This window comes from Metarhizium robertsii, assembly GCF_000187425.2.
Source record: "Metarhizium robertsii ARSEF 23 chromosome Unknown MAA_Scf_12, whole genome shotgun sequence".
NCBI lineage: Eukaryota > Fungi > Ascomycota > Sordariomycetes > Hypocreales > Clavicipitaceae > Metarhizium > Metarhizium robertsii.
Window position 1 is genome coordinate 57,633 of NW_011942152.1, and position 21,282 is coordinate 78,914.

Consider the following 21,282-nt stretch of genomic DNA (forward strand, 5'->3'; position numbering starts at 1 on the left):
GAGTTGATCGCCACCCTGGCCCGGGGTAAAGAACGTGGCCAATTCGGCTGTCACATTTAACCGGCATCAGTCAGACCCTTGCAACTAACGCTCTATCGGGAGATGAAACAGGAAAAAGGGGAAAAAATCATGCGAACAAAAGAAAAGAACAAGAAGAAAGGGGTAAGCCGAGGCGGGAAAAAAAGGCCGGGGACATACTTTTCAGGTCAATCTAGTATCCAGTGCTCTTTTTGCCGCCCTCTGCTACTATTACGATGAAGGAGCACGAACAAAACACAATGACAGGCCATTAATATGCCTACGCCGCACAATTATTATCTTTTTCTCTTTTTCTTGCATATGGCTGCCAAGCCGGATGCGAGACCCCTGTACAAAGGAGTTAATATCTCACCACTCCCTCTATAGCCAATGCAGTTTAATCTGCAAGGGTCCCATCCGCGAGACAAAGGATTGTCACGGGGTGTTCCCCGCAAGCTCTTGACCTGATCTAAGCGAGCCGCGGCGTGTGCACAGCGAAACTATAGCCTCCGCGTGAAAGCTATAGTCTATAAGGTGGATTACAGGAATGATGATTTCGAGTAAATCAAAGTGAAAACGGTAAGACGTCCGTAAACCATAACTTACCTGGCTCCCTTTCCAAACTCGCGCCGCCACAAGTCTTCTTGTGCCATAGACTCCAGCGAACTTTTCAGAATCTGCCAACATTAGTCTCTCGCTCGCTCAACAGGCTAACATGAAATGCTGTTTCTTCTTGTTTGCGCTCTTGTGCCATGCGGTGAGAGTTTTGGCAGGAGGGCTACACGGATGCATGGAGCGTGTTTTAGCTTACCAGGCATACGTCCTCGACGAGTTTAACGATCCTAAAGACCGCAGCATTGGATTCAGTTGCACTCGCTGGGATAACAAAAACAGAGCCTGCACAGGCAAATGGCAGGCTTGTGCGGGATCCGCTGCCAATGGCAGATGCAATTATGACGAGTTCCTCAACCTTCTCAAATCAAAGAAGAGGGCCCCAGTGAGTGGCTGGGCGGTCTACAAGCGGGGAACAAAACGCTTGGATGTTGAAGAAACGTCTAAATATTGTTTCCAGCAGTTCAAAGGAAACGTGCCCGAAATCCCGGTTTACCGTGTAATCAAGGGCGAAAGAGGAGACTTCAACTCCTACACCAGACGACTCGCCGAGACGGTCGACAACATATATGCCAACTATGGTAGCACCAAGAAATCAAGCCAATACAAGTTTGAGGATTTTGACAACACGCGCGACCGCATCGCCGTCTTACGGACAGCTGACCAGAATCGTTTCCTTATTCCACAAGCACGAAAATATTTCGGCAACCAGATAGAGCTTCAGATCGTGGATCTGGGCGAAGACCCTATTCGACCCGGTAAACGATTAACGGCTCTTGATTTTAAAGAGACTGCTCTCGCCGCCAAGAAGGCCGGAGTTCAGGATTATACGACGAGACTCGGAAACTTTGCCAAGTCGTTCTATTCGACCGGCGATGCTAGGCAGCATCTCGCGGTAAGGAGGAGTTACCGAAAAGTCGCAGACCGCTCCCGGTCATGTAGAGCGTACAGCGAATAAGCACTGGACCAAGCGCAATGGAGTTTGAGAAGGAGGAAGAAGATCTGCTCCCTGGGAAGTGAAAAGTCATTGCTATATCGAGAACAGATAAAGAGCACTATTTGCATCTAGTGTACGCGGGTTCTAGTTTCATTGTTCCATTATTGCTAAGTTCAATTTAGATATCCTTTTTATTTTACAACGTATTTCTCTATAAACAGGATCTCAATGTTTTGCACCTTCCATCATGTCGTTAATTTGATCAGGATCCATTATTTGGCCCGTTTTCTTATCAATAAACTTGAGGGCTTTTTTTTCGCATGACCAACTAAATTCATCCCACGCGTCGCACCAAGATTCCAAACCATCCTCAACAACTACCTGATATTCCGCGACGTTTGGGAATTTCTCTAGGTCCTTGGACTCTGTCCAAAACCAGAACTCGCTGTTCTCACGATGTAATCTAAGTCGACGAATAGCAAAGCTGATGTGATAAATAGTCTCAAGATAACCGAGACCAATATCAATCATATCTGTGTCGTAATGTATCCACGTATAACGCCCTTGACGCTGGTGTGTAGTAGAATCAGAATAAAAGACCTTTTGATAAATGTTTTGTTGACGGGCTTCCTGGCAGGTATGTAGCATTGCAGGTGGGAGTACAGGCACGTATGGATCCTTCACCTCTTCTTCTGGATCTGCGGAGTAAAGGAATCCTCTTGGGAGCCTCGAACCAGATATAGCTCGCACATCGACTATACGGGGCTCAACTGCTAATGCCCATATTGTGGCTCGAATCTCATACGGCAAGCGAGGGAATGGATGGAAGGTAGCCATGCTCTAATCGGATATTATTGTCGCTTTCGCTTCGACAAGAAACATCAAAAAACAGGCCTTTCATGTGGGGCTGAGAAGAGGAGAGGGTCTTCGCCGCAAGAGTGCATCTGCAGCCTGATGAAAACGGAGAGTAAGAGATTTTACCGGGTGGAGATGAGTGTTCAATATTGGCTGCTGCATGGAACAAGGCCCGGTATTTATAAAATTCCAAGCAAGGACATGTCACACGAGTCCTGCAGATGTCGCCACTTGCGAAACTGAGCTCAACTTTGATGCTTCAGTATAGAAGCCTTACTTGTTGACCTGTCCTCGAAAATTGCCTGCTCCAAAAGAGCCTGGTTACTCCGCAAATGGATCCCTGAACTGCTTATGCTCCATTCACGGAAATTGCGCGATGAACAGAAAAATTTTTTATTCGGTCATCTCTGCAGAACTATACAGGCCGTCGCAGAGTAGTGTAGGGGCCAAAAAAGCCGGCTTTCCCACGTGTTTATGCTAGTTGTTCAATAGTTTTTTCTTTCCTTTGACATTTTCCACCTAACAACAAACTGAACTCTTTAAATCTTCTCTCCTCTATTACCACGGATTTTTACTATTGATGCTCCATACTTGAGATATTATTATTGTTTTCTCCGCCCGCAATCTGAATTTACGCCATGAGGCCTGCCTTGGTTCTCAAGTTCGCGACTTTAGTCGCTGGTGACGTGCTCCCTCAGCTGGGATGGGACCCCGAAACGGTGAAAAGCTGCGCTGGATGGTATGATAACGCTGGAGATGTTACTTGCGAATACGTCAGACAACTATTTGGTATTCCGGCTGAGATGTTTACACAATGGAACCCTTCAATCAACCTTGACTGTAAACCATGGAGGATCCAATCCTACTGTATTATAACTCAGGAAAGGGTAGATGAGTACGAAAGAACACATGGTACTTCCACCACGACTTCTACCTCCACTACAAAGTCTATTACCACCAGAACCTCAACTACAAGCACCCTTGGCCCTTCGCCTACAAAGTGGACAGAGCTTGGCTGCTACAATCAGGGCATCCCATCTATCTTAGAGGAACGTATAACTACTGAAGGGGGTGACGACACTCTCACCATCCCGAAGTGTCAAGACATCTGCTACCATTTAAGCTTTTACTTTGCCGCTGTGAAAAGTGGTAATGAATGTTGGTGTAGCAGCTACATTGGCGGCGAGTATGCGAAGAACGCAGCTGAGTGTAACCGGCCTTGTGCTGGCGATAAAACAACTATCTGCGGTGGAAAAGACCGATTTAACATCTTTGAGGCCAAAATACCAGAGCCGTGGGAATCTATGCGCAAGCCGACTCTGTCCAGCCCAGCTCCCACAGAACAGTTTGTTGCCGAAACTACCGAGCCCAGCTCAACGATCAAAGAAATGCCACCGGCCCCTAGAACGACTCAATCCACCTCTGGCGGCAGCAGAAATATTGGGATATTTTAGAATACCTCACTTTTTAGAGTTGAAATATTTTCGCTTAATTTAAGGGCTAGGTCGTCCGTGTGGACAAGACAGAAAAGAGCAATTATTTAGGAACAAGAAATGATATCAGCTTTATATTAGACTATGAATTCAAAGAATAATGTTATCTACGTTAACTCGGAGAGAGAAAAGTATAATTTTTATAGAAACCCTTCGTAATAGCATATTTTTATACATCCTGTAGAAGTAATAAATCTTTTGCCGCTTTCTGCTTCTAGTATTAAGTAATTAGGGCAAGCTCCAACTAAGCCAGAGGGCAAGAATGTAAATGCCTACAAGGAATTATCCTAGCAGCTAGAATATAAGATATTTCTTTCAACAAAAGTCAGAATCGAGACCGTTATTATTCCCCCTAATAAACCTTTGAAAGGACCACGTTGCTATACGTCCCCACGCATTTAGAATAGTGACAGATAAATCTCCAGACAAGATACTTGCATGCAAATTACTAGTAATCTCTTAGCGTTTATGCCTTGTAGGTGTCTAAGGGGTTCCCGCTGGCAAGGTAGCACACTTCCAGAGGGGCCAGAAAAAGAAGAAGAAAATATTGAAGGTATTACCCGCTTGTGTAGGCAATCGGGGCCTGTTATTACCTGTTTTCTATTTTATTATCAAATTCTCTATTATTAATAAAAAATTGTTAGCTGTGCTTAGTCTTCTATAATTCGCGCGATTGAGAAGCTATCTTGGCCGTACCTTGGCAGAAAATGGCCTGATTTGTGGATCTCTTCGACGTAATAAAAGGAATATTAATATCCAGGCCGGACTCAAAAAAGTCTTTTGCGTTGACCAGTTACTGGATAAGAGCAAGCGGGCACGGTACTATGTAACCTGAACGGTAGTGGGCATATTTAACGCAATTAATATAGTAATACTAGAAAGCCGCGTCTGCAATGAAACCCCATGATATATGGTAAGGAATACAGCTATAACTCGCTTGGTTCATTTTAATGACTACTAGAAGCATTATGCGGATACAGAGCTAACCATGGACTCGCCCACTAAGTCACTAGCTTTGTTGCACAACTATGTAAGATGAGGATTTCTGAAGGATCGCGGCCACTTCAAAGAAAACCCAGCAAGCCGGTAAAATATCATTAATTGTGGAACCAGCTTTTTGTGTTTTGCCGAGATCATTGCTCTACTTACTATTCTTTAGGTTTATTAAATATGTACTCTATAGCGTCTCTCTATGTCAAAACCATCGTCAAATTTGTCGCGTAGTTGCGAGCTGCTTCCAATATGCTTATATTTGCAGTCGCCGCACTCGCCGTGACGGGCCTTTCCAACGCACTGGCAGGGGACTCAGACCAACAAGCCGGCTTGCTAGCTCGTGCAAGCAGTCCAAGATTCCCATTCGACGAGAATACATCTCAGTACTGCACCTTTTGGTATGAAAATGATGGATCTATGCCATGTACAGAGGCCCTCGATCTTTTCAGTGTGTCTTTAGAAGACTTTGTCCGATGGGTGGGTGGTAATGGCATTTTTAGACTCTGGCTTGGATCACTGAAACAATTACACGCGCTAGAATCCTTCGGTAACCTCTACATGCGACAACTTCCTCGAGTCTCGTTCTTTCTGTATGGAGGCTAGTGGTGAACCTGTTATCACTACTACGTCCACTTCTACCGAGCCCACGACAACTACGAAACCATTTAACGGTAAGTTGGAAAACTCTCTCCATTCCTCTGGCTGGATGCATATTTATGATGAACCAACAGGCATTCAAACTCCCAGTCCAACCCAGCCAGACATAATCGACAGCTGTAATAAATTCTACTGGGTGAACAACGGCGAGAGCTGCGAGAACGTCGCTTCCAAGAACGGCATTCCACTGCAAGATTTCTTAGCCTGGAACCCTAAAGCCGGCAATCAATGCTACGGCCTCTGGGCCAATGCCTACTCGTGCGTTTCCATTATTGGTTATATCCCACCCACACCCTCTGAGCCTACAAACGGCGTAGAGACACCCACGCCGATACAGCCCGGCATGGTTGCCGACTGTAATAAGTTCTATTACCTTAAATCGGGAGACTCGTGTGGCAGTATTGCCTCTAATAGCGGCATCTCAGTCTCTGACCTCATTAATTGGAATCCCGGGGCTGGCAAGCAATGTACCAGTCTATGGGCCAATACATATGCCTGTATAGGCACGCTTCCAGCATTCCGTATTAAGACACGATACCATATTGATTGCACAGGCGACGTTTATAATGACGTTTCAGTCAGGGGTGGCATGTGTATAAATACTGGATGTTCTGTTGGATCCCTTGAGATCGCGGCCGAGGGATACTGCCCAGATGGCCAGGTTCAGATTAGCTACTGGGAGCAACCAAACTGCGTTGGCAAGTGGTTTGGGTATGGGTATACTAAACGGGGCCAGTGTCGCGGTGTCTGGACTGATGGATGGAAGTTCAAGTCGTTATTTCTACGGTGCGCTAAGGAGGAAGATGATTGCGTTAGCCAGGGGACCTGCGCATACGACCCAGAGCCTGATACATCTCTTTGTTAGACATGTAAATGCCGCAGCGGCTTTTGCCAACGTTGAATACACATGCTGCTGCCTGCAGGCAGCAGTATAACAAGTGCCGTTGCCTGGAATGATTGATTTACTCTTGACTAAGTACTCATCAACGACATTGCTACTAATTTCATCGTAACTCCGACATGGAAACTTCATAATTTGCTTCTTATTTTTAATAGAATTTGTTTACTACACTACTTTATTGGGCTCCGATGCCGCTTCATCAGCTAGCTCTTGCACGCTTCGGAACTTCAAGTCGGGGAAAAACTTTGCGCGGTGGCGCTCGACCTTGCTCCAGGGAAATCGAACACCTGCGCCGTGCCCCCAAAGCTCCAGAATGGCAGCTCCATAGCTTTCCAGGCTCTCCTGTGCTATGTATTGCTTGATAGTCTGAGAGAGAGACTTATTCTGAAATGCATACTCTGGGTCTCGGCTTTGAATGAACCGGCCCAACTCCATCCAAGTCATTTGCGCGCCTGAAATAAAGGTAAACTCCTCCCAGTCTTTCCTGTTATGCTCGATAAGTCGGACAGTAGCGCGAGCTGTGTCTCTGGCGGAAGTAAAGTTGACTAGTTGGGTTCCATCGCCGTAAATAGTAAAAGTTTTTCTGTCGTAATTCTGCGGCCACATGTCGCCTAGGCTGCTCATGAAACGCTGTTTCTCTGGTACGATGTAGTCGACGTACCAGCCGGGACTGATCGATGACCAACTCACGTCCTGTTGACTTCTAAGTGCGCTGAGAACAAGACGAATCTCATCGGCCACGCCTAACGGTTCGTCAGGGAAATCCTCGAGGTTGCCGGCCCATGTGGCTGGAATTAAGCGTTTGCATGTGGCAGAATGTTGACAAGCCCGCAAGATGGCCAGGTGGATTGCCACATAGTCAGGCACTCCGACTCTCAGCGTACACACAACTGCGTCGCAATCGGCCAGCGCGGCTGTGAGATCCGTTTCACTGTAGTCGGTGATATGTTGGGAAATTTCAAGATCGTCGAGATACGTCTTGCGACTTCGCGAAACAGCTAGCACTTCATGTCCGCGCTTTTGAAGTTCTTCAACAAAGTACCTAGCGAGATCGCCAACGGCAACAATAGCGACTTTCATGGTGGTTACCTGGGTGGCACAATTACGCCGTGCGAATATGTTACTATTTCCTGTCTCGCTTAGAGCAGAGTAAAAGTAATATGAAGTAGCAAGATATTTATGATCGAAGATTGATCGACGGGGATTCCAATCGTTCGAGTTCTAGACGCGTCGATGCTATCCTCGTCGGAGTTCAATGATCCAGTTTTGCGGAGTTCAGTAATAATGGATTTATAATCAAAGTCGAGGGCCCTCTCCCAAGGTGCCCCTTGGATCTGAATGAAACTTATAGTACCTATACGGCCGAAATAGTGTGCAGAACTGGTGTTGTTGCACGCTTCAGTAGTCCAGCAAGCGAAGAATAGGGACTTGCCCAGCGGACCAGACGCCACTCCTGTAGACCACAGATTGCGCCCGAGCATTTCTGAGTGCAAGTTAGGCTTGACTATAGGGGCTAAGCTTGATAGCTGCTGGACGGTTCAGCTAAAGTCTAAAACCCGTCCATTATTCAACGACATATTTGATCGTATTGATTGAGCTGAATGGATCAAGACGTGAAGCAGGATAAAAAACCATTGCAGACAAAACTTGCGCACCATGACTCCAAAAAATCCATTATTGTGCAGTGCCACTCCTTGAGCAGCCAGGCAAACAGACCACTATAACTGGAGGTAATGACCGCGGGTTCGGAGGCGGAACTTCAATCCCAAAACGGACCCTTGGGATCTGTCACGCAAATCCGGAAGCTAGTCGACGGGTTGGTGGATTCTGTAACGGAGCGGAGTAAGGGGCCCGAAAAACCCGCGGAGCCGATCTCCGCTCGAGGATGACACATTGGATATCAGATTAGTAATTCTGGCTTTCACTTCCTTCTGCTGCATCCAGCATACTCGGGCCAAAGCTAATGGCCTGCCGTTGCCTCTGCAGGTAAATGCACCTCTTTATCCATGGATTACAAGCATTCGTACCGAACAGGTTCTACGCCTGCTGGAAGTAGCTCCTGGAGTATATAAAGCCCAATACGTCCATCCATAGAATAGAGCCTCATACAGCCCGCGTCCACTGTTCTTCCCTTTCTTGTCTTACAAGCCTACACTTTTCAGCCAAACATCATGAGCATTGCCATTGCTGGCTCAGGCGATCTTGCCCGTTACCTCGTGGAGGAGCTTCGCCGAGCAGGTCAAGCCGTGGTCATCCTTTGTCGTACAAAGAAAAGCCATTTTGAGCTTCCGGGAGTCACTCAGAAAGAAGTAGACTTCAAGTCTGTTGATTCCTTGAAGAGTGCCCTGGATGGTTCTGTGGCCTTGATCTCAGTGATTCTCGACTACACCATGGCTTATACGGAAAGCCACATGAACCTGATAGCAGCTTGCCGTCAGACTTCGACTTGCCGACGCTTCATCCCAGCCGAGTACGGAACAGACACCGCAGATTATCCAGACCAACCAGGATTCGAGTATGCCAATCACGAGCCGGTACGCCAGGCACTACGCGAACAAAACGTCTTGGAGTGGACATTGGTATGCTGTGGTTGGTTGGCCGATTACGTGCTGCCGGTAAAGAACCGCTACATCAAGGATATCGGTGACTCGGCTCCATTCAACTTGTCAAGCAAGCGAATCGTTATTCCTGGAACTGGTAAAGAGCTGCTCGACGTCACCTCCGCACGAGATCTCTGCAAGGCGCTTGTTGCATTGACGAAAGCTCCGGCGGGAAGCTGGGAGCGATACACTTATGTCTCTGGCGAGAAAACTACTCTGGGACGCATGTCACAGCAAGTACAAGCAAAATATGCAACCCTCGAGTTTACGACTAAACACATCAGCCTCAACCAGCTTGTTAATGCTGTACGTGAGGCAAAGACGCAGGAGGAACGCATTGAAGCCGAGTACGGCATCATCACTCTGAGTAGCAATGGTGGTTTTGATCCGGCTATTGTCCACAAGCAGCGAGGAACGTACTTCAAAGATGTTCGGTTCCGGTCGGTTCAGGAGTTGCTGGACGAGGTGGACAAGCATCCGGACTCTATCATCTAATCCGGATAGGGTAGCAGGCATGATTTAGTGGAGATGTTGTCCTCACAGAAGAAGGAAACGGTCCTTGTCAATAAACGCAATGCTTAAATTTGGGGGTCGTTCTATGCCTGTTAACTATCTGCTGTCTACTATACTGCCTTTCGGCAGCGGCAACTATAGAAGCTGAGATGTCAAAGAATATATATAAACTATGTTAGCAGTTGTTAAACAGCCAAATACTTCAATATCGGCATATGTTAGCTGCAGAATATCAAGGAATGTGCAAGTTCTACTACATGGTAGGCAATTGTAACGTAGGCCATTTAACGTACAACCGCCGTCTTAAATTTGCGCGGACTCAAGTAGGCTATATGTTTTTTGATAACTGCTCGGTTAAGCGCCGTATCTATAGATATTCCGTTTTGGACGTTAAGCCTATATATTTTTTATCGGATAACACACGTCGATAAACTTCTTGCTATAAGAGTAGTAAGTGGCAACAGTAATCCTTATGCTTCTGCCTCATGGCAACGTTGCCCTTGCTGTTATGATAAAACAACTTGCGCACCAACATCCGCGAACACTGATCGTCGAGGTGGGAGCTGGTTCTGGCGGCAATGCAGATGCAGTCCTAGAGGCGCTGGGGAACCGATACGCGTCCTACACATATACGGACATATCTACCGGCTTCTTCGAAAACGCCCGCACCGTGTTCAGTCAGCACGGCAGCAAACTCGCCTCCAAGATGCTCAATGTCGACGACATCCAACTATGCAAAGGAGCAACTGTGCTCTGCCTTGGGGATCTGGATAACCCCGTGTTCCGCGACATGCACCCGGGGAGATTCAGGGGATTGCAGAACGTCATGGAGACAGCAGAAGTGGTTCTATGGGTGACCTCGGGAGCCAAGGAAGGCTTGGATCCCGATGTCAACATCATTTTTGGACTATCGAGCACGTTGCGGGCTGAGCGTTTGGGTCGCAGGCTTCAATTCCTCGACACCGACAACCCTTCGTCTATTGACCCGTCCATGCTGGCCAAGATGCTTCTCCGTCTCGTCTTCTTTGACCCATCTAAGACCAACAAACTGCGATTGACCCAGGAGCCCGACTTGGGCCCAAATCCACGGCCGTGGTGCTCGACGAGCGCCAGGGGGCTTTCGAGCTGCATGCAGTTCCCGTTAGCACCGGTGCGGGAGACAACGCCCTCGCTCTTTCGGATGAAGACAGAGTCCAATCAAGTCTTTGTCCCCCGTATGACGCCCTTGAGACTGGTGTGTAGGATCAGAATAAAAAACGTTTTGATACATTTTGTGGGCGGGATCCCCAGCAGGTGTGTAGGATTGCAGGTGGGAATACAAGCACGTAAGTGTATCTGCAGCTTGACGAAAACGGGGGAGGATGCGATGCTACATTACCAGGTGGATATACCTGTCAAGTGTTAACCAATCCTCAGAAATTGCCAGGGCCTGTTTTCTCCGCGGATGGATCCCTGAACAGCTTGTGTTCTAAATTGCATACGGCGCCAGGCGTTGTGAACAGACGTGTAAATATATCCACGTATTCGGTTGTGCCTACATACAGGATTATGCATGTCTTAGAGTATTGTGGGGGCCACAAAAGCCGGCTTGTCTATTACCATGTTTGGGTTCTTAGTTGCTCGACCGCTTTTTTTCTTCCCTTCAACATTATTTTCACCTAACATTGACAGATATTGACAATGCCTTTAGCAGTTACTGCAGAACCACTATACTCAAACAGTGATGGGCCAGATCCGGGCTGGCGGCCGCCCCTGATAGATCCTCCAAACCCACCATGGGAACCAGTTGCTCTCTTTTGGTTGATGGTGGTGATGCTTTTTATCGGTTTTCTAGTAGCGAGACAGAACGAGTCACCGGTGGCATCACACGTCGCGCCGCTCACAGAAACAACGCCGTTACGAGGCACAGAACTGCCACCACCACCTTACGAGCCAGGGCCTTTGCTGCATTATCCAGAACCTCCAATGCCTCATCATCATCATCATCATCATCCAGGGTCGCCCACACACTATTCAGCGCCGCCAGCGCTCGAATAAATCTAGTGTTTTGAGTTTAGCAGCCTAGGCACGGCACTAGAGGGCAAAGGAAATCTTACCAGACCAGACACACGCTGGCTTTGTTGTATTGGGCGGTTTGTTAGGTGGCGAGGTGGGGGTTAGGGTTGGGATGGCCTTGGCTTGGCAAAGCAGATAACATCTAATACCCTATTACTTGGGCTTGCTAGGGTAAATACACTGCGAAGACTTATACCTGGCATATCTATCAGCACCTACAACTACGATTACCGTCTTGACGACCGCAGGTATAAAGGATGGCGTGGCACCGCGCTATTCGAGTATAACAAAGACAGTGACGGCAAGGGTAAACCGGATAGGCGTCTTTTCTACCAGAGATGTAGCAACACGGCAGTCTTTTGGGACAAAATGCGGAGTAGGCTTGTGTGCAGTTGGCTATCTGCACATCCAATAGCAAAATTAAATCTGCGATATTGCTTTTTAACCCTGCTGATATATGTTTGTTCAAAATAACATGTGATTATCCATACTCTTGTCGCCGAAGCGCAATCCAGTGACATACAGCAGGGTTCCCCTCTGCAACTGGGCGGCGGACGTAGTATTTGACAGGCTTTGTCCTGTTATCGCCTTCACGATTCAGGATTTCCGTCCCGACCTCGAACTTGCCCCCATATTTTCTAGACTCTCCCTCGTCAAGGAAGTGAACTAATCCAGTATACCCTTGGCCGCTCTTCTCAAGCACGGTGTCAATGTGAAGCTTGGTAACAGCCGCCAACTTACTAATGCAGTAATCAATGACAGGTCGAAGAGTTCCCTCTTCCATACGTATTACCTCGATAAATATCTCGGCTACCTTTGTGCGATCAATCAAGTTCAGCATGTCTGCCTCTCTTACACTAACTCCCCGTATTCTGCATCGCTTCAACATGGGCGGATTATCCAGCTCAGCCACATGCCGAAGTATGTCTTGACGTGGGAAGTTATTAAATAGGCGCCTCTTTGGCCACATAATGGATAGATAATGTAGCTCAAAGTCATCTAGATGGGGACAAATAGCAATCAAATTGGCCAGGCCGCTGAAATTGCTCTCTTGGTGAGACGCTGTCATGATCTCTTCGTCCCTCCGTGTTGGTTGCCAGTCGGCTTCGTCTTCCGAACCAATATCGCCGAAATCTTCATCTATCTCTTCATCTTCATTCAACGCAAATACTCTATCCATGAGACTAATTGACAGTGTCGTAACAGGCGACAATGAGTCAAGGACGCCGGCCTCTGTCCAGTCGAACATGTTTAATTGATCGCAAGACAGACTGCAGTTCTGCATGTCCCGACCATTGAAAATGTTCAGTTTCGCAACTCGTAATTTGCTTGCAGTCAATGCTCGCATAGCCATATTGAAGGTATTGACAGTACATTGCCATAAGCTCTCTACCGTATATCCTCGGACAGTACTGCGCGGCAGGTCCCTTTTGTTGTTTGTCCTTAGAATTGAGACTCGTAGTGAAAGCGACGGCAGAATGCCGTCTTTGTTGTATTTCCCGAGTCTATCGAATGCTTGACTGAGCAGCTGAACTTGGTCTTCGGTTTGAGCACTGCAGCTGAATTTTCTTTCCCACGAGTGAACCGTGCTATCGTCAAGCTCACGAATGGTACCGACCAGATGCAATGTGTTCACCTTGGACAAGGGACTTTCTGTCCGCGTTGCTTCCGCAAAGGCGAGGAGAGAATCCGTTGTTAGATCGACATACAAGGACTCAAAAAACCTGCCACAGGCTTTCGTAGCCAGAGTTGCGCAGCTAAGTCGTAGATTGCGAATGTCAGCCAAGTCTAGCAGCTCAACGATGTGTTCAATAACCGGGAGCGGGCAGGTCTGTAAACTTGGTGACATGTTTGCAACTCCTCTCCAACAGGGACAACAAGGCCAGGTGAAAGCGTCTGGTTATAAGCTGCGAGTTCGTAAATGGAACTAGGCGAAACAGTTGACATTGAACCAAACCATGGTGAAAAAGGGAGAGGACTGAGAAGAGCAGCGCGCGTCGGGGGCCGCCCGTGTGGGGACGGTAGTATTTATGTTGGGTCAACTCAATGGGGGACATTGATGGAACTCGTGTGTTGCGGGACAGATGTCTGGCCAAGTTTTGCTGCCAGGCTACATATATCGATTCATTCCTTGCTATACCGCGGTTATTACTCGTCGCCACGGCGACTCCCGCCGACAACACGGCCAGGCTTTGCCGCTCTTGTCCCCCCGACAATTGAGAAGAAGCTACGTGTCTTCTGTCTTGATAGTATCCTCTGTTACAATGGCAAAAATCTTTTCAGATTTTTCAAGAGTAATGACCCATTTGACATGCGCAAAGCCCTCACGGGTTTTGACTTCTACCTCGATATCATCATCTGGCTCCATGACCACGGCAGCAACATTGGTGTTTGCCGTCGTGGGATGCTTCCATTCTCCACCTACGGGCTTCACGTCCAGTCTTGCGATAAGGGTTGCCACGGTGGCCAGCACCTCATTCGTCGCAAAGTGTCGGCCGGGACAGAGGGTCTTGCCGCCGCCAAACGCGCGGAAGCAGACGTCGCGCGGACGGTTTTGTCTCTCTTCGGAAAGGAACCGGCGTGGGTTGAAGTCGGAAACATGGGGCCCCCAGAGTCGGGCATCCTGGTGGATGATGCGGCTGGGCATCTGCAACATGGCGCCTTTCTTCAGCAACCAGTTGTCGAGATATGTGTCTTCCATGACCTCGCGTACCGAGGTTCCCATTGAGCTGTAGCGAAGCACTTCTTGGTACGAGGACAACAGCAAGGGGCAACTCTCCTTGAGCTTGGTAATATCCACAGTTTTGACGGTGCGACCGTTCTCGATTGTTGTTTCGGTGCAGGCGTCAATCTCCTCCCGGATATCGCTGAGGAGACCTGGATGGGAGTGCAACAGAAGGAGAGTCCAGAAAGCTGCTGGTGCTGTGTTGACCAAGACGGCAATTGAGCCTCCCACCTCGTAACGGGCAATATCTTCCAGTGGAACTTTATTATTGACCTCGGCCTGATAGCGTTTCTGCGCAAGAGCCGAGGCCTTTTGAACTCCCCCAGCCTTGTAGTATGCTTCGAAGGCCTTGGCGACCTTGGTTCGAGCCGCGATTGGCTTTCGTGCAGTAATGGAAGGAAGGACGCCAACAAGTATGGACATGAGTCCGCTCTCAAATTCCCTACAGCGTAGATAAATGTCAATCGGACAAGGGTGACTATTGGCCCGAATCAAGTCTACTCACCAGAAAGCATCGGCAACGGCCTTGTCGTCGTACGGGTTCATGGGACCATACACAGATCTAGTCGTAGCCGTGGTAATGGTATCCTTGAGCCAGGCGTTCATACCAATCCGCCGGGATTCCCCCTCGGGCGGCTGCAGTAAATCCAGCGATTTTGAAATTTCCTGAACCATGACGCGGTTCATATCGTCGAGCAACGAGCCGGGCTTCAAGGCAGCTCTCATGGCTGCGTAAGAATCCATGGAGAGACCAAAGTCGCCCTCGTCGCCATTGACGTTCTTGGCCAAGATGGCCTGGGCTTCGAGGCTGGCTCCGCACACAGTGGATGCAAACTTGGCCTCGATGGGCGGGAATGCCAGCGTTTTATACTGTTTCTGCACCTTCTGAATGAGTTCAGGCTGGGTAACCACGTACATCTTCTGGCCCGGGAGGGTCAATGTATAGATGGGAGAATCCATCTGCTGACTGATGCAAAGTAAGAATATTTCCCCAAGTCTCCAATGCATGCTAGAGGATATCGTGAGGGATAAATTACCCGATTTGAACATAGTAATTAAACTTACTGCGTGCAAGTCCAACCATGTGGCCAATCAAGGGAATCCGCTGAGGCGCCAGCGGCGGCTCGCGAGGATCATGGCTGCTGAACATGTTGAGAATAGAGAAGCAGGCCAGAGTGACAACAGTGGTCAAGAGAAGCAGAGTTGCCGGATCAACAACAGCGAAGGACATGAGGTCGATGTGTGCGCGGATGACGGGCTTCGCGAGGGGCCCGCAGAGAGCGGAAACATGAGACCAAAATTCGAAGGGTTGGGAAAATGCGTTGGTCCGTGTGAATGACGTGGTTTGGTGTGCTAAAGCCAGCCGGTTTTCAATCTGACCTCGAAGGCGTAAGCGCCTGGTGTCTCTAAGACGCAAATGCTGCGCTGCAAAACGTTGATACTGTTCCACGACAGAGGGAAGTTGGGTTGGGGGCAGAGATGAGGAGAAAGGGGGCCAAGTGCAGCCGATCGTTCCATCCGTCTTGACGAGGCTGCGTCATTATAACGTGTCAGGTTGAGTCGCTGCTTGCGAGGGGGGACTGCTGCTCGGCTGTGCTGCCTTGTGACGAGGCAAAGGTTTTGTGATACTTGACGTCAAATTGCACTGCGTTGCTGCATAACCACCCCAAGACGACATTGACCGTTTGCGGAGTCAGGCGAGGCGACGACTAGAGCCTCGGATTGCCGACCATCGACTTTGTGTATTTGGAAACGAAAATGCTGCGTCTGCATCGATGGTAACACAGCGAGTAAGTATATTCAAACGAAAGACGGAGTAATACATTAAACTCGGGTTGTTCCAAGCTTGTTAGGTACCTTACATTGTGCCACTCGTTTGTCGCTCCCACACCAACCATCACTTCTATGTCGTGTATTCGGCCATGCGAAATATAAAAATATCTTGTTTCCCGTCGCCAAGTTTACCACAGCTAGTGTTACATCTTGACCTTGGTTTTCTTTCGGACGCTGCCGTTGCTCAGGTTCATCTCCCGCAGAGATAATGTGTCGACTTCGGTATCAACCCAAGCCGTGTATCGCTTGCGAGCGCTGGGGGGCAGGTGATAGGATTGTGAATGCTCATCTTGTCACATAAATGAGGAGCATTTCCGGAGACAGGAATTCTGGGTTGGAGAGAGACAGGAAGTAGCACTGCCGACTTGCCTACCGACGAGTTTATCGACTGTTTCAAGCATTTCAACAGTGCGGCCGTGGGTGGCATGCAACAGATCATGACGCCGGCTGCCACTTCCGCTATGCTGGCATTCAAACCTGTTAGTATTCAAATAACATGTTAGGTGAACTTTGGAAGGGGCACATACGCTGTTGCCCATACAGTGACAACTAGTCTGATGTTGTTTTGGCCAGCGTCGTAATACAGTGCTCGGTAGTAGAGTCCCATGGCGCTGGAAGCACAAGCGCTATGCCTTGTTAGACAAACATTGAACGCTCTCCAACAGCACAACGGTGTGTCATGTGGCTTACGAGAGGCCAACTAAAAACATGCATGAGACCCCAAGCTTGCGTCCCAGAGGTATACGCAGCGTCCAGACGACCGGGAGTGGGAGGACAAGCAGAAATACGTCGGTTACAACATTGCCGATACCCTGGATGACAACAAGGCTCCGTGTCCGCGAACACTTGGATGAGAAGAAGGCGGCAAGAAAATCGAGGTGTGAAGAGCCCGTAGGTGAGCACATGACGGCAAAGGCAATGCATGTGGACAGGTGCCAAAGCGAGATGACGACAATACCGGTGATAGAGACGATACGCATCCATTGTAGAACGCTGAAAAGCTGAAGGTAAAGAATAAAGACGGAGATTTTGACAAAGCAAAGAGCTAGCGGGCGGAGTATTTCAACGAGGAGACAAAGCTTGGTTGGTGGTGAGCCATTCGCGTTGTCGCAGAGAGATTCAATCAACTTGTGAACAAAGGCTTACGACGAGCTGTGGTTTTGTAAAGGAGCTTAGAAGAACGTTCCATGCTTCTTCCCCAAATACACTTCCGGAAACGCCTATAAAGCAATTAGAGGCATTACGCAATCGTTGACCTGACAAAAAAGTTGGTCATACAACTTATGGTTATAATGGTAAAGGCGAGGCAGAGCATCTGGACCGAGTCAGCAATCATAGTGGGCAAGTACGAATGCGATAAACGAACCAATCCCGTAATAAAGACGACTTGAAACCTTCTGATTAGTTGTCGCAGAAGAACGAGGCGCTGATCGGAAGAAGAATTCAAGTAAACTGATTTTCGTCGGCCATGGTAACCTTCCTGTGAGCGTATCCTATCGAAACAAATCTAGTAAACGCAAAGATTAGCATCAATGGGATGCATACTCCTGCAGTGATGTAAACTTGGTAGGCATTGGAGTCGGGATTGACGAAGTTGGGCGCTATCCCTGGAGGTGGCGTTTCAATGGGATATTGCAGATCGAGAGGCAGCATATCAGTGTCCATTGGTTCTGCCACGGCGACGATGACGGACAACAGTACGTTTTAATGGATGGAAAGGATAAAAAGGCTAAAGACAATAGACGTTGGAGCATTTGTGATAAAACTGTTGTTGGCGGGAGAGCCGCGGCTGTTACTAATCGTCACGTCCCTAGTAAGATGACGGCGTGAATCCAGTGAGACAGCCAACTGCAACATACTTATGTATCTAGTGAGTATCTTTACTTCGAATGACATCCTGTAGCTTGCGGCACCAGCATTGTTGCCTTCATACCGCTTACATGCCTGGTAGCTGGGGGCGGTATTACAGGTGGGCAGTTTTCCGCAGCACGGGGCGAGGCTAATGTAACCCAACGCCCTTTGAATAGCGACTCTGAGGAAAAAAGCGGCGGTGTCCTAACTATAGTTGTATTGACGTTTATTTTAGTATCAATGGCACCCACATATATGTAGCTGATGAAAGCCACCTTCTCAGCGACAGGCGACGCTATATTTGCACCTCGGAACTTCGAAGGGCGTGGGGATCATGGGCGCAGCACCGAGTAAGGATAGCCTTGTTTCACGTAAGAAACAGCCGCCGCTGCACTGGCTACATTTGATGCGGTAGCGCTTGGCTAGTGATGGTCAGGGGCTGTGCGATATTGGCCAGACAGCACAGTTCTTGATCGTCGACATCATCACGAAGATCTGTCTAGGTTTGATCCAAGCAGGGTAAAGACGTCCACTGCACTCTTAATACAGTTGAGGTTGGTAATCGCGTTTGCCAGTGCTTCTCTGTCTTTTTGGAACTAAATACCATTCTCTCTCAGTTAGCTAGAATACCTCCATTGAGAACGAAGCTGTTTCCAAAGCGGTGCGATGCTACAGGTGTCGGCCATGTTACGGGGGTAAGCAATATGTTCTTGAATTAAATGAGGGTGCAGTTTGGGCTACTTGAACACACAAAAGGCGCACTCTGGCCAGTCATTCACGTAGATCGTTCACAATGTAGTCGAAAGGAGAGCCATGCACGGACATGGAACAAAAGGCGTCATAAGTTCTCTTCTAAGTCGAGGAATGCCCAAGGACAACGAATATGGTGATGTTACACGGATGTCACGTTGCCGTGAAGGCACGGGCCGTACCTTAAACATGATGATAGTTACACAAGGGCTTAAGACCTAACAGAAGCCTTAGGCACCTAGGACAGCCCTTTATCCGCCTCTTAATATAAATAAGGGTTATCTGCCCTTTAAGGCCTTAAGAAAAACTAAGGACCTTTAATATTAAAGCGAATTACTAGCTGAATATCGAACATTGTTCTAAGCCCTATAATAATAGCCCTTGTCACAGGTGATGAAGGCGAATTCACGTTGGCTTGAACGATGTTGTCAACTCATGTGTAGCTCTATAGGAATTTTGATACTAGCATCGCAAACCATTAGAAGCCATTAATGGTACAGCCCTAAAAAACTTCAAGGTCTGCCTCCGCGAGGTCTATAGCTTCCAGCCCCCGGCATGCAAATAATAATCACACTGCTACATGTCCGCCTCCTCTGATCAATTTCGCGTCACTGCACTAATATATCTCGGGTTTACTTCTTTTGGCCTCTTACTAAGAACCAGGAAAGGGGTCTGAGAATTATTCCATATCATATTATGCTACTCCCGACAGTCTATATATTTGCCTAAATATTTGCGTAATTTAGCATATAAGCCAATAGGAAGGCTTGTATTGAAGGTGGTATAGATATATATAACTCTAATAGCATGGGTTTGGGCTGGGAGCACCCAACTATAGGTCGCAAATAGAAGTCACTCGGCTCCTTGATATTTGGACCATTGGTAATTCTGTTTTGATTGTCGACTTACTCTCAGCTTGGAACTTTCAAAATAATCGTGGTAGTGGCTGAGGATCCCCTCATTTTCGTACAGGTATCTATAAATATTAGGAAAGCCTTTTGCAGCAAATATAGCTAGCAGACTCACCCTTCTTGCATCATACTGGTACCTGCAGCATTTTGAGCAACTAAAATAGTACATACACCAAGGCCGTACGAGCAGCCATCTTTCCCTGGTTTAGCTTCTGCCTCTTCCCTTCGCGTTGGATGTCCTCGGCCACAGGGACCTGTCATGCAGCACAGAACAATTGGCACAGAGCTGTCTCGGGCTGTTTGTTGGTCTTTTCATCCTCGGTATTTCAAGCGCGGTTACAGTACCTGGGCCTGGGATCTTGATGTAATTTTTCCTCACAGGGTGATTCGTCATCTGCCCGTCTCTTGGGTTGTGCGAATTATGGGGTTCGCAGCCGTGATTAGTTCATGCCCAAGTCCTCACGGAGCAACATTGAACACGCAAAATTACTCGTCGTTTCTGATTGATCGATTTCTGTCATGGCTCACCATTTTGCCCTAACAATCAGGTAGCGTCAGCTGAGACTACTATCTCGTGTACGTACGGCAAGCGAAGCATAAGTAGTCCTAGTCACGTTTTATCATGTCGACATGCAATACGACCAGAACGACAGGTCATATGAATTTTGGGTGTGTGGACCAGGCGGCAGCGGCCATTGCATAACACTGCGTAGCATTCTTACTGCCTGCCTGAAAACTTCTTGTTGGGCGGACTGTCTTCGAGCCTTGTGGTGCTGCCGCCTGTTCAAATTGCATAAACAGATCAACTGGCTGGTTTTAAGTGGAAAATTAAGCTGCGAGGAATTGCAACCCATCGCTTTGGCAAATGATGCGTCGTCGGGACACCGTGTTAATCCAAGATTGCTACTTCGGACGGCCGAAAAAAACAATCCTTTTAACTACAAGCTTGTTTAAAAGTAAACAGCCTTATCGAGACCACCTTTCCTCCTTTTAATAGAACTGCGCAGTCGCTCTGCATGCGGAGATGCAGACACTGATATTATTCTTGGTCGGGTCGCCCTTCTTTTGAGCGTCTGGTCGTAGAAGGGGAACCGGCTCATTCCAGTCCAACCGGACTACAGTCTGGTGCATTTTGCATTTTCCGGAGCCACGACGGACAGGTTGCTAGATTGATTTATATAGGAGGGTATGTCGTACTTGCCGCGCTCTCAAACGCCCAAATCGCGAACTGTCTCGTCTTTGTTCGTCGCAAACCTCTGGCAAGCTACATCCAACTCCTACACCTTAGATGCCATGGAAAGGAAACTCTAACGCCTATTATAGAAACGGCAATAATTCAGCCAAAATAAGTTACTTAAATTGTATATATAAATACTTTTAGCTGGTTATTATTATTTTTACACCTTATTGGCTTCACGGCATGGCTACACGGATCTATCATGGGCCATGGCTATCGCGTTGCCGCACATATAAAAGGTCCTTAAGCTGGGTGACACAGTGTCGCAGAGTGACCGGAGGAAATGTCTCGGAATTGTCTATGCTTTCTACCGCTGCACTTGGAGCCATAGTCAGCCCAGT

The 21,282-nt window shown here is 48.0% G+C and overlaps 9 protein-coding genes across 9 annotated transcripts; 5 read left to right on the forward strand and 4 right to left on the reverse strand.

Moving 5' to 3' along the window:
• Window positions 1-733: 733 nt before the first annotated feature.
• Window positions 734-1,588, forward strand: MAA_00100 (uncharacterized protein; the record flags this gene model as incomplete). Its single annotated transcript, XM_007818098.2, has 1 exon — window positions 734-1,588. The coding sequence occupies one exon, from the start codon at window positions 734-736 to the stop codon at window positions 1,586-1,588; it is 855 nt and encodes a 284-aa protein (XP_007816289.2).
• Window positions 1,589-3,060: 1,472 nt separating this feature from the next.
• MAA_00101 (Carbohydrate-binding WSC) lies at window positions 3,061-3,876 on the forward strand (the record flags this gene model as incomplete). Its single annotated transcript, XM_007818099.1, has 1 exon — window positions 3,061-3,876. One exon carries the CDS (start codon window positions 3,061-3,063, stop codon window positions 3,874-3,876), a length of 816 nt encoding a protein of 271 aa, XP_007816290.1.
• Window positions 3,877-5,157: 1,281 nt separating this feature from the next.
• MAA_00102 (LysM domain protein) lies at window positions 5,158-6,430 on the forward strand (the record flags this gene model as incomplete). Its single annotated transcript, XM_007818100.1, has 2 exons — window positions 5,158-5,385; window positions 5,447-6,430. The coding sequence occupies 2 exons, from the start codon at window positions 5,158-5,160 to the stop codon at window positions 6,428-6,430; spliced, it is 1,212 nt and encodes a 403-aa protein (XP_007816291.1).
• A 201-nt stretch (window positions 6,431-6,631) lies between these two features.
• MAA_00103 (f420-dependent NADP reductase) lies at window positions 6,632-7,546 on the reverse strand (the record flags this gene model as incomplete). Its single annotated transcript, XM_007818101.1, has 1 exon — window positions 6,632-7,546. The coding sequence occupies one exon, from the start codon at window positions 7,544-7,546 to the stop codon at window positions 6,632-6,634; it is 915 nt and encodes a 304-aa protein (XP_007816292.1).
• Window positions 7,547-8,637: 1,091 nt separating this feature from the next.
• On the forward strand, window positions 8,638-9,561 carry MAA_00104 (f420-dependent NADP reductase; the record flags this gene model as incomplete). The annotated part of the gene is made up of 1 exon (XM_007818102.1): window positions 8,638-9,561. The coding sequence occupies one exon, from the start codon at window positions 8,638-8,640 to the stop codon at window positions 9,559-9,561; it is 924 nt and encodes a 307-aa protein (XP_007816293.1).
• A 490-nt stretch (window positions 9,562-10,051) lies between these two features.
• Window positions 10,052-10,821, forward strand: MAA_00105 (polyketide synthase; the record flags this gene model as incomplete). The annotated part of the gene is made up of 2 exons (XM_007818103.1): window positions 10,052-10,592; window positions 10,643-10,821. The coding sequence occupies 2 exons, from the start codon at window positions 10,052-10,054 to the stop codon at window positions 10,819-10,821; spliced, it is 720 nt and encodes a 239-aa protein (XP_007816294.1).
• A 1,294-nt stretch (window positions 10,822-12,115) lies between these two features.
• On the reverse strand, window positions 12,116-13,483 carry MAA_00106 (F-box domain protein; the record flags this gene model as incomplete). Its single annotated transcript, XM_007818104.1, has 1 exon — window positions 12,116-13,483. One exon carries the CDS (start codon window positions 13,481-13,483, stop codon window positions 12,116-12,118), a length of 1,368 nt encoding a protein of 455 aa, XP_007816295.1.
• Window positions 13,484-13,861: 378 nt separating this feature from the next.
• On the reverse strand, window positions 13,862-15,590 carry MAA_00107 (Cytochrome P450 CYP611B1; the record flags this gene model as incomplete). The annotated part of the gene is made up of 3 exons (XM_007818105.1): window positions 13,862-14,801; window positions 14,865-15,326; window positions 15,397-15,590. 3 exons carry the CDS (start codon window positions 15,588-15,590, stop codon window positions 13,862-13,864), a joined length of 1,596 nt encoding a protein of 531 aa, XP_007816296.1.
• A 745-nt stretch (window positions 15,591-16,335) lies between these two features.
• Window positions 16,336-17,097, reverse strand: MAA_11649 (uncharacterized protein; the record flags this gene model as incomplete). Its single annotated transcript, XM_011412564.1, has 4 exons — window positions 16,336-16,481; window positions 16,566-16,669; window positions 16,720-16,818; window positions 16,883-17,097. The coding sequence occupies 4 exons, from the start codon at window positions 17,095-17,097 to the stop codon at window positions 16,336-16,338; spliced, it is 564 nt and encodes a 187-aa protein (XP_011410866.1).
• Window positions 17,098-21,282: the final 4,185 nt, after the last annotated feature.